The sequence below is a fragment of the Lissotriton vulgaris genome, chromosome 3_1 (assembly GCF_964263255.1).
Source record: "Lissotriton vulgaris chromosome 3_1, aLisVul1.2, whole genome shotgun sequence".
NCBI lineage: Eukaryota > Metazoa > Chordata > Amphibia > Caudata > Salamandridae > Lissotriton > Lissotriton vulgaris.
This window is the reverse complement of record NC_141689.1, coordinates 906,330,950-906,343,158: the sequence shown is the minus strand read 5'-3', so window position 1 is coordinate 906,343,158 and position 12,209 is coordinate 906,330,950. Positions and strand designations below refer to the sequence as shown.

Sequence of the window (12,209 nt, the reverse complement as noted above, 5' to 3'; positions counted from 1 at the left end):
AAGGGCCCACTCTGGTCACCTTCAAGCGAGAGGGGAGTTGGTGAGAGCCAGACATGCTTCTGGTGCTCATGCAGCCCTGCTTCTTTACAGGGCCAAAGGCACAGAGGCTGGGGACTCCCAAAAGGCAGGGCAATTTGGTATCCTGGTTCCCCAAACTCCGAGTGGTATGTTTTGAAACTAGTGCAGATATGCTCCTGGTCCCCTGGGGATCAAACTGCTCAGGGCTGCTCAAGTGTAATACGCGGATACCACCTGAGGTTCTTTCACTGCTGTGCCCACCCTCCCAACCATCGAAACCACAGCATCTGCAGCAATTATAAAAAGGACCACGCGTGATCATCTAAGACTTTGTTGAATACCTCAGGCTGAGCGTGGCCCAATTTGCTAGGGTTAGCTGCTTTATGCTCATGGTCGTGTGGTCCAGACACCAGGAATATGCTTCTGGGTCTTCCTAAACCCTTCCACAATTGTGGATGAGGATTTCTGTTGTCTTTCAAACATGTAGAAATTGACCTGGAACTTGAACTTTTGTCTGATAATGTACATACCAGGCAGCAATTCTGGCCTCTGAATCTCATTCCAATCAGGAATTAAAGTAATACACAATTTATACATATAGTGTATACTATACACTATATGTGTAAATTGTGTATTACTTAAATGGGACGGATCAATCCCTTTTGGTCCCCATTCAAATCAGATTAATTTAGGATGACCCAATCTGCCACAGTTCTAGCTTGCGAAGACACCAGGATGAGTCTGAAAACAGTCTTTCTCTCTCAGCTTGCATGCACAAATACGAGTGTGCACGCATGTTTTCCTAAAATTTGCACAGAGCCTCTTATCTCAGCGGCAAAATAGCTGACCTTATTTTAATCAGTGGCTTAACTTGAAATAAGCTCCCGAGAGGACATCATTTTCCTTGCAAATATTCTGAAAACGATTTAACTGTTTAATTCCAATTTAAGCTGCGTGTCATCTACATAGCAAATGTCGTAACAGAATTGTTTAAAATAGAGCGGAGGGTTTGCTCGTATAAACTGAAGAGGATGGGTTGAATGTATAACGCCTTGCAGTGTGCCTTTTAGAGAGATGTGGAGTTGGAGCAGGACTTGGTATATTTATGGATTAGCATTGGTTGTCAAGGTATGAAGAAAAGCTGAGTACCACCTCCAGGAATCCCATTCTCTCATCAGCATCTTTAGAAGCATGGAATGGTTCACCATTCTGAACACTGTGGTGAGATCCAGGAGGGCAAGAGGATAGGAACCTTCTTTGTCCAGAATAAGTAGTGCATCTTCATTTATGTTGTTTATTTATGGATTTTACATTTTTTTGATTTATGTTAATTTATGGCTTTTATTTATGTTGTTTATTTATGGATGACTTTTCGAAACTTCACATGTAACCCCACGAACTTCCACTTATCTCCCTCCTAACCCCACAGTCACTGTGCAATAGTGGCTGAATAACCTCAACATCTGGAACTGTCGTCTTTCCATAACTGGACGTCGTATTGGATAAGAAACTCAAGCTTCAAGCCCCTTTACAAACAGAAGCACATTTCCAAATTAGTGTTCTGCATGGAAATAAACTTTTCCCTTCTGTTGAAGATAATAAACATGTTATGCCCTAGTGGCAAAATCTTGCTCCCCTCATGGCAACTCTACTCAACACGCTGCAGCTGGCTCAGCCTCAGGAACCAGGAAGTACTACCATATGTCACCAATCCTGACCACCCTAAACTGGCTTTCGATTGAAGCTAGAAGGACTCTTAAACTCACGTGCTCCTTCCTCAGATCTCTCCACCCAGAAGCTTCGAATTAACCATTAAACTGGTTATTCCAGGTGGTCAGCAGCAAATATGTTAGGTCAGATATCCTATTACCAGTGCTTTAAATGGGCCAGTACTCACCGGTACTGAGTACAGGCACTTCTTAGATTTATCACTCTGCGTACCAGCACTTCTCTACTGACGAAGAGAGTACCGGTACTCATGAAAAGGTAGGCTCATTGGCTGTGAGTGCTGGAGTGGAACGAGTCTCTGGCAGCCAAGGCACCACTTCCGTAGCCCTGATCTGAGCCCCAGCTGAGGTATTCAGCAGGGCTCATTTGAATAATGTCCGGGTGTTCACCAGCACAATGTGTTTGACAGAGCAGGGTCCATTCAGGTCCTGTGCTGTTAATCACATTCCTACTATGGTGTGCATTTGTTCAAACACAGGACTCATGGCTGTCCCCTGGCAGTGGCAAGTAAAAAAGCCATGATAGGTGAAGAATATAAAATGGCTTTTATCATACTTGAGTCTTTTGTGTGTTTGCTTATGTTTGTGTTTTTGCTTGCATTTGTATGCCTGTTTTTTGTAAGAAAAAAGCGAGAGAAAGAGAATCAAGACACTCTGGAGGTATTTTAAAGGAAATGGGTGGCACTTCGTGTGTACATGTCTGCTCGTTGACAAAGGTCCATAAGTAACGTAAAAGGGAGGGTGGGTGGGTGGGTGAGTGAGTGAAAGAGTGGATGGATGGGTGAGTGAAAGGGTGGATGTATAGGTTCAAAAATGGACTGATGGGTGAAAGAGGGTGGTTGACTGGATAAAAGGGTGGATGATGGGTGTATAAGTGAAAGATTGGATGGATGAAAGAAAGGGAGGGAGAATGGTTGAAAAGGTGGATGATGGATGGGTGAAAGGAGGGATTGAGTGAAAGGGTGTATGGAATGAATGGGTGGATGGAATGAAGGAGTGATAGGGTTGATGGATAGATGAGCAAAAGGGTTGATGGATGAGTGAAAGGGTGGATAAAGAGATGGATGAGTGGAAAGATGTATGGATAGGTTTGGAAATGGAAGGGTGGAAAGACGAAATGGTGAAAAGCTGAATGATGGATGAAAGACTGAATAGCCAACAGAATGTAAAGGTTAAATGGTGGACATCAGCAGGTAAATGGAAGGATGAAAGGATGAATGGATAGACCGATGGAAGAGACAAGAGATATCTCCTAGGGAGGGTCATGACGAGTTGCTTTATTTGTTTGGTGCCATAAGAGCTTTGGTTCGAAGTGGGGGTATTTTCAGTTTCTTCCTACTCACTTGCTCACAAATATATAGTATTGTGCCAAACAACAGCAATTAACAGTATCTAACTAAGAAGGTGCAACTATTGCAAAAAAAGGAAATGTTAACGCATTATTGCATTTGTCTTTCATTTTGTGTAGAGTTAACCTATTTTGTTTATATAAACACATTTCTCATGTGTATTGCCCTTAGCCCCGCCCCTAGCCCAGCCCACTCACTACACCTCTAGCTTATTTTAATGAGTACCTGCACTTATTTTTCCCCATTTTAAGCACTGCCTGTTGCTAAGAAACTCTGCAGAAAAAAAGCACCCTCAAACAATCCTTCTCTGGGAATGTACCCTAGCTGTGGTATTCCATGCTAGCCCGTCAGAACACACCATTCAAGAGTGAAATGACATGGTTGTTATTTCAGCAACATGTCCTAACCTAATCCTTTGCCTTGTAAAAACAAACTTCCAGGCAAGATACTCCGAGGGTCTACTCACTTAAGGTTTCCTATCAAGTCTGGTGTTACACAGCTAGTGGTGTTACTGAATTCTGCGGACGGCAAAGAGACTGCCCCATCTCTAATCAAGTGATTGAACATGAGCTTCGCTATGTAACCATGACAATCCTGACCTCTCCTTAGTCCCTGGCTATACAGTCAGGCTCCAGACAAAGGCACCAGTTAAACGCTGTCAGAATCTTCTATGACAAACTTTTTAGACATAAAGGAGGATAGTGAGGAAATGATGCAGAACTCAAAAGAGCATGACAATGTGGTGCAAGTGGGGGAATGTAGTAATGGCTAATGATTTATGTTAATCTGACCCGTGATGGGTGGCACTTGGTAAGGTTGTCTCTCCTCTACTTCCTTGCCCCCTACCCTATCACCCACTTAAACTCCAACATCTACTTTCACTCAGACTCTCTCTCTTCCACTCCATTTCCACTCTCACTTTCAATATACTGTTTTCCTCTCTGCTCTCCGCTTTTTCCTCTTTTCTTTGGTCTTCGTTAATTATTAGTTCTTGTCATTCTAAAATGTTGACCCTCTTGTCTGTTTCTTGTATGACCTACATGCTACTGTTGTTATTATGAAAAGCGCTCCCAAGTTTCAAGGTAACCAGCGCCATATACAACTGTTTTATTAATAAATAAATATTTATTTTATTTTTAATGGAGTTCCATTTCAAGAGGAGAAATTTAGCAGTGGAGAGAGTGTTTTCAAGAGGAAATCCTGAAAGGCTGGCACAAGATGTCTCTTTATGAGCCGAGTGGGTTGAACTATAAGAGCTCTTGAGCAGACACTGTTGGTTCACAGGCGCTGTTTGGAGTATTGAACCTTTACAATACTCGTAACCACTAGCACTCACTCTTGCAACTCCTTTCTATCTAGCTGGAAACCCACAATAGGGGTAAGGAGGTTGAAAGAGTGACTTCGGAAGGGAGTGGACAAAGACGGGGCATATGAGTGATGGCGTTGTCAACAGATTGCATTATAGAGTTAAGGCACCTGTTGCTGAGATGTATGTGTATCTGGCAAGCCTCGGGAGAATGCAAATAAAACAGCTAATGAGGCCAATACATTTTCAACAGAAAGGTGTATACATTTCACAGACTTGACAGGTTTCCCAGGGACACGTGTGACTACCTGATCCAGTCCAGGTTTTTTTCTTTGATTTTTGGGACTTGCAGTCTTGTGTGTTCCATAAAAAAAAAAAACAGAACTACGAGTCCTAGAATTCAATGATAAAAAATCGGACATGAGCACCTGGGAAACTCTGAAGATAGAAGTTTGAATCAGTATGAAATAGATGTCACGGGTGCTAGCTCTGGAGCACTGTTGTAACTTGCAGGTTACAAGTTGTACCCTGGTAACAATTGTTCTCCGAGACTTCATGTGCTGTTCTGTGATGTCCATCGGGGACAAAGGACGTGTGACATAATTTTTAGTCGTGTGATAGGTGTTAATAAGTGTTTTTCAATAATACGTATTTTTGCTCACAGAAATTTGGGCAAATACGCCAATATATACTCTATAACCCCAGTAAACCTCAAATAAAATAAATAAATGTGTTTGGCTGAGCTCTCATCTATTCTTTTTGGCATTTAAAACGACTAGTTGCTATAACGACAATTTTTGGTTTGTAGAACACTCTATCCATTATAATTAGGGGGTTTTCTTCAAAAAGAAATAGCCTCTGTCACTTTTACTAAAGCCTTGTGCAGATGTTTAACATTTGTTATATTAAAAGACATTCTCGTATCGCAGGCAATTGTTTAGGATACAACGAATATGTGTGACGGTTAAAGAAAACGATCACATATATAATACAAAAAGTACTTTCACAAACGATACGTCCCTACGTTAACAGTTTAACAGCATACTTCTACTTTTACGAAAATACCAAGCCACACTCCACTACAAGATGGCCGTCACATCTACGAATCAGAGCGCCTTCCCAAATCACGTCTCTTCCGGGTTCCCATCATGCACGCTGATCGGGAAGTGATAACATTATGTACTGTCTCGCTGAACCTCTGCAGCGGCAACACTAGATAGATGGCGATCAAAGGCGCATTAGAGCTTCTCACCGTGTACCCGCGGACGGTGCTCCCTGTCGTCTGCTCCCTTAGTGTATTTCTGTAGGCTGCAGCTAGCCGGTGTGTACGAGCATTTCTAGTCGCGCAACGCAGAAAGATCAGGACTGTCCTCTGCATGGCTGTATTAGGCAGGTCTCTGCCCCTCCCACTGACGGTTTCGAGATGCGCGAGTCTTGGGTGACCTCTACAGGGCACGAGGGAAATTAATCGTGGACTACGCAAACAGAACTTGAATTGATGTCGTTTTAACAAACGTTTCATTAATTGATTAAAATGCTGTCGGCAGATTGTCCTAATTGGAAAATGTGTGCATATTTTGCATAAATAAAATTATGTAAGTACTGACCATCCTTTTTGTTTATAAAACTGATTAGTCAATAAAATATGAACTACGTGTGAGATAAACCATGCATACATGCATGCAAATCAGTGGGGAAAATATATGTGCCCTATTATTTTTCAAAATCTCCCGATTTCCTTTTTCCGAAGGTTTTCATAACTTGTTGAACATGTATCTTTTACCTTAATGTAATGTGTTGATTATTTCCATGCTAGTACGTCACCGTGTACCAGCCAATGCTCTTAGGGCTATATATATGACGTCACAGCTGTCACTTGCCATCTGACAGCTGTCACGGCGACTTGCTGTTTGCTTTTCCCCTGGCTCCCCGTGGGCCTTTATACCCAATAAACATAGTTGTAAAACATCCTCTTGCGGTGTTATTATTGGCCCCCACTACAATTGGCGACGAGGACGTGGAGATCAAAGGCCTACGGGTGAAGTTTAATCTGCATACCAGACCGCGCCTTTGAGTTAAGATCGGCGGCGGACTAAGCATGGGCGAATTTTGCGAATCTCGCGTTCGCGAATTTTGCGGATTTGCGAACTCGCAATCCGCAAAATCCGCGAATTCCCGCGAATTTGCGGATTTTTTTTTTTGTGTTCGCCCGTGTTTCTGCCAGTTCGCGAGGGTTTTTACAATTTCGCAATTTGCGAACTTACCTGTCGGGTCGCAAGTTTTGCGAACTTGTTGTTTCTACGTGTCCAGCCTGTTTGGGACACTCTTCTTCATCACTGCCACTCTCTGTCACCACTGCCACTCTCTGACTACTCATGCCACCCTCTGGCCCACCCATGCCACCCTCTGTTTCATCACCACACCCTCTGGTTGTCCAGTGTACATTATTTTCGGCAAAGCAAAGCACACCTTCCCTGCCTCAAGTGACCTGAATTAATTTGGGGCTGATTAATGTGTCACAGAATATTTTTTTAGCTGGCACCTGCTTCCTTAGTGCACCCTGATTAGTGATCTTTTGCACTTGCTAAGTGCTTTCATTGTTGCAAAATTAGTTACAACACCTGCCCTGCCCCAACTGACAATAATGAATTAGGGGCTGATTAATGGATTTTAACTTCCAGCCTGGCTCCTGCTTGTCTCCCTTAGCTGTAATTCAGGACCTTTGTGGCATATGTGTAACTATTCTGAGGTTCAGAGCAGGGTCACATAATAGTTGCAACTGGCAACTGAACTCTGGAGGGGCCCCTCAGGAAGCACTACAGGAAATGGCTACTAATGATGAGCCTGAACTTTTGAACCTGGTAAGTAGTTTCAGTTTTGCTAAGATCGTATTTCTGCAATTTAGCACTTATTCGCGGGCGACGAAGTTGTACTGGGAAGCCGCGAACTCACGCGAACAGTGCGAGCAGTGCGAGCAAAATCCGCTGCTCGCGGATTTGCGGATTTTGCGGGAGATTCGCGAATCTCGCGGATTGCGAATTTCCCGAAAATCCGCAAAATCCGCGAGCGAAACGGATTTTCCGCCCATGCTTACGGCGGACTTATCGGTATATGAGCAGTTGAGCAGACCCTCCAGGATATCGCGATTTCGCGATTCCGCGATTTGCCGCGAAATCGGCACTTTTGTCAAAAAGCCGCGATTTTTACGAAAGTGCCCGCGAAATCGGCACTTTTGTAGAAATCGTGGCATTTTGACAAAATCCGCTATATCCTTGGGGGTCTGTTAGTTCTTTTCCGACACAAATCGCATTCTGTAGTGAGTTACTTTCGTGGATGTAATCACGAGTCATTTACTGCCTGCTTGAAACAAAGCATTCTTCGAAGAAAAACAATACCCTGAATCCAGCACTAGATGGCAGAAAAGTGCAAATATGAAATCTACAACACACGCTTCAAAGAATGCCTTCTTTGTCGTCAAATGATTTGGCTTCACTGTTGGTGCAATTTCACGTTTCTACCGCAGGCTTCTCAAAGCTGCAGTTACATCAAGATTCCCAGGCATGTTTTAAGGTCTGCTGGTGTTTTCAACCTTGAAATGCCTCCTATCGATAACGGTGCAAATGCACAATATTGTTCTGCGGGGGGAATGTTGCACTTTGGAAAGAGGTTCCCAGAAACCTCATGAAAACTAAATAAACCTTCAAATGAGCCGCTCTAGAAGACAAGATTTGAACATGGCTCGGATGCCCAGAATAAAAGAGGCACACATTCGGTCACCAGAACTGTGAGCATTCGGTTTGCATTTTACTTTTTAAACATTCTTTACAATTTAAACGAATTCAATCAGTAGGCAATGAGTAAATAACACAGCAACTGCAGAGTGTATGTTGGGAAGTGTGAGCGGGCCAGGGAAAAAGCAAAAGGGTGGTGAGTCAGAGTGGAGGCTAGGGAGCCACGGGATAAGCCAGCCATGTGGAGACCACCCTGTGAGGTGGCGAGGGACTGGCAAAGAAAGAGCTTGTGCGAATCAGGAAGGAAGCACAGGGCAGGAGAAAGAGTGGGGTGGGTAAACAGGGTGGGGAAGGGAGTGACATCAGGTAAAGCAGAGAGTGCACTACTCAGTGCCAGTAGATTGCACAGTGCCCTACTGTTTACTGCCAGTGCTTGTGTTCACTCCAACCAAGTTTCTGTAGCAGGTAGTAACACAAATGTTACCCTACACTGAAATTTGTTGGGCAGAGTTTAAAACTACTACACACGTTGGCCCTGTGTGGTTGCAGGGCGAAGCTGTCAAGAAGGACTTTAGTTAATTCTCAAGACTCGATTACAAGGTAAACTTAGTAGCATCTGCCAACTCCCCCGTGGAGTTACTGATGTCAAGGGGTAACTGCATGTGGGAGGGACGCTGGGAGTCTCCTTATAAAATCAGACATTAACCAGGAGGGTCACTAAGTCTGGTCCAGAGACCCCTGGTTAATCCTTATTTTGACCTGGTGTTTCACCATTATTGTTTTCAGTTAACTAAGTGTGCTTACAAGTAATGTGCAAACTAAATCTCTGGGGCACAAACAGAGAACTAATGTAAAAGCAATGTTTCCTATGCTATAATGGATTTTTAAAAGGAAGAAAGAAGAAAATACACAAAAGAAAGACCTCTCCTTGTGTTATGTGACTGGAGATGGTATGGAACTAATGAGCCGATAGGCCCGGAGTTTCCGAAGAACAATTGCTACAATCTCACTCTGACTCTTACACACTGAATAAACCAAATATACATAGCTTCATGTTGTTAAATAACTAAAAAAACTAAGATATCTGTGTTTGTTGTAGGAAAAATGGACAAATAAAATGCCGCAAAATTGCCGCTAAATTTCCATATTTATGCCGCTAAATTTCCATTTTTGTGCCGCTAAATTTGCTAATCCATGCCGCTATATCCTGGGGGGTCTGGTTGAGGGAAGTCAATATGAGGAAAAATAATGAACTGAAGTAAGTGCGCTTAAGAAATCATAGCAGATTCCAACAGAATGTAACGCGACGCAATAAGTGAATCGAAGAGGAGTTTCTGCTTTTGCGCACTAGTATTCGGCGTAAGCGCGCAACCTCAGTCTAATTGCACAAGTACGTGGCATAATCGCGCTGCCGAAAGGAGAGTATTTGACAAACTAAATCAGTATTCTATAACAGTTCAAGTTAAATATAAGAGGAAAGCTTAACTCGATCTGAAAGCCGTCTCTGTATATTCCAGTTAAGTCTCTGAGGGAAATTGCCGGCGTTGTTAAGGAATCCTCTCAGATGTGTCGCGTGAGGCATGCTGGGAGGAGCAAACGAGCGTTGGAAAGGATTGGATAAGCCGATCAAACGTCACAACATGTGACCATCGAGCGGCCATTTTGAAATAAAAAATCTCCTCAGAGTTACCGATGCATGTGTAATCAATCCTATGAATACAACAGTGGTAACGAGGAACAAAGCAAGGCAAAGAGGCGGCGAACCTAAATTTGAAGTGTAATACAGAGCTGTTAACAAGTGTTATTGTGAATATAATAAAATTCATTTGAAAAGTGTTGGAAAAAAAAATAAGTCAAAACAGAGGAAAACCGGAGGTAAGTAATTAAGCTCTTTCAGGTGTGGATCAAAAGAACATCTTGCGGATAGCAAAACATGGCCAGCAATTAGTAAGAAATTTAGTAAATGCAAACAGTATGGACATTTAACAACTTTGTGCAAAACTAAAAGAGTATATAGTAATGTGAATGTCAATACTGTTGGGGATTTTGACGAGGGAATGTGTGCAAACATTATCTTATATGTAGAAATGGAAGACGGTAAAATAAAAGGGCCCATTGGTGAAGGAAAAATTGGTGAAATAGAGTTACAGTTTACTGCAGATTCTGGGTCACCCATAACTACTATTTCTGATAAAATGTTTGAAGATAAATGGTCAAATGTAGAGTTAATTGAGTCAGATGTCAACCCAAAAGCGTTTGGTGAAAAAGAGATAAATATGCTAGGATATTTTCATGAAACTGTCACCTTTAGAGGTAGGAAGATTAATACAAAAGTGTATGTGGCTGAAAAAGGGAGAATTTTAATTGGATGGAGAGATTTAGCTAAATTAGGAGTAATGTTGGTACCTGGTGCTAAAGACCCTATAATTTTGAGAGAAGATTGGGTGAACAGCGTGAGTTTGGATGACAACAGAAATGATCTAAAGAGTACGTTGGACAAATTTAAGGAAGTATTTAGGAATGAGATTGGGTGTGTTAAGGGATTTGCCCATAACATAAAATTGAGAAATGGAGCCATTCCCAGTAAACATAAGGTAAGGACCATACCTTTGTCAATAAAGAAGGAGTTGAAAGAGGTATTGGATAAATTATCTAGAGAGGGAGTCATTGAGGAGGCAGATGAATCAGAATGGGTTTCTGCCATAGTTGTGTCCAAGAAGAAAAAGACAGGAGACCTTAGGCTATGTGTGGATCTAAGGTCCCTGAACAAGAACATAATTGTAAATTGTCACCCCCTCCCCAAAATCCAAGAAATTTTACAGTCAGTATCTGGCTCAAAATCTTTCAGTTTGATTGACTTGAAAGCTGCCTACCACCAGGTATGTCTGACCAATGAATCTAAAAAACTAACAACTTTTGTAACTCCATTTGGGGCATACAGATATGTTCGCTTACCGTTTGGATTAGCCTCCTCATCTGGAGTTTTCCAGAAATTAATGGATGTTTTGTTTAATGGCTTAAGTGGAGTAGAGGCATTCCAGGATGACATCCTGGTGCATTCAAAAACGGAAAAAGAGCACCTGGATTTAATAGGAAAAGTATTGAGCATACTGGAAAAGAGAGGTATGACTGTATCAAAGGAAAAATGCAAATTTATGACAGGAAAAGTGGAATACTTGGGTCATGTATTGACTTCTGAAGGAATCACTCCTAAAGATGATCTGGTACAGGCAATAAGAGAGGCACCAGAACCTAAAGACAAAGAAAAACTTAAATCATTTTTGGGCCTTAGTGAATATTAGGCCAAATTCATACAGGGATATGCTGAAAAGGTTGAACCACTCAGGAAGCTATTAAGAAAAAATGTGTCCTACAATTGGTCGGATGAGCAAGTGCATGCTTTCAAAATTGTGAAGGAGGAAATAGCAGGAGCACCTGCCCTAAAACCATATAACTCTGAACTGGAGAATGTCGTAACAGTCGATGCCAGTGCTGAAGGAATAGGTGCTGTGTTCTGTCAGCTTGAAGGAAAAAAAGAAAACACCATCGCTTTTATTTCAAGGAAGTTGAACGAAACTGAAGTAAATTATAGTATAATCGAAAGGGAGGCATTGGCTTGTGTATGGGCTGTACATAAATTAAAAGATTACTTATGGGGAAAAAGGTTCACCATTGTCACGGACCATAAACCATTGATATACATGATGGGCGGTGAGGGCCGTGGCAACGGCAAGGCGAGCTCAAGACTAATAAGGCTGTTATCTAAGCTCCAAGAATACAATTTTGAGATCCAACATATTAAGGGTGGCAAGAACTACAGAGCAGATTGTTTGTTCCGCTTACCAGTTGATATAAAAGGAGAAGAGGCACTTGATGACATCGAATGCGTGGTGGAATTAATTGACGCCACTATTATGTGTGAAGGTTCTATAACTGAAGATGAATGGCAAAAAAACATGGAGAAGGACGCTACAATGAAAAAAGTGATGGGTTTAGTAAGAACCAAGTGGCCTCATATCAGGAATTTGCAGAATGAATTAAAGAGTTACCAGCAAGTGGGCGATGAATTGTCATTGGA

General features: G+C 42.2%; 1 protein-coding gene across 1 annotated transcript in view; it reads right to left on the bottom strand.

Annotated features, from left to right (window-relative positions):
* The window catches only part of FXN (frataxin), a 110,798-nt gene extending 104,923 nt beyond the window's left edge, over positions 1-5,875 (bottom strand). Inside the window, exon 1 of the mRNA XM_086963070.1 lies at positions 5,653-5,875. Coding sequence (XP_086819196.1) covers positions 5,653-5,778 — 126 coding nt within the window. The 5' untranslated portion in view covers positions 5,779-5,875. The remainder of the gene's footprint in view (positions 1-5,652) is intronic.
* Positions 5,876-12,209: the final 6,334 nt, after the last annotated feature.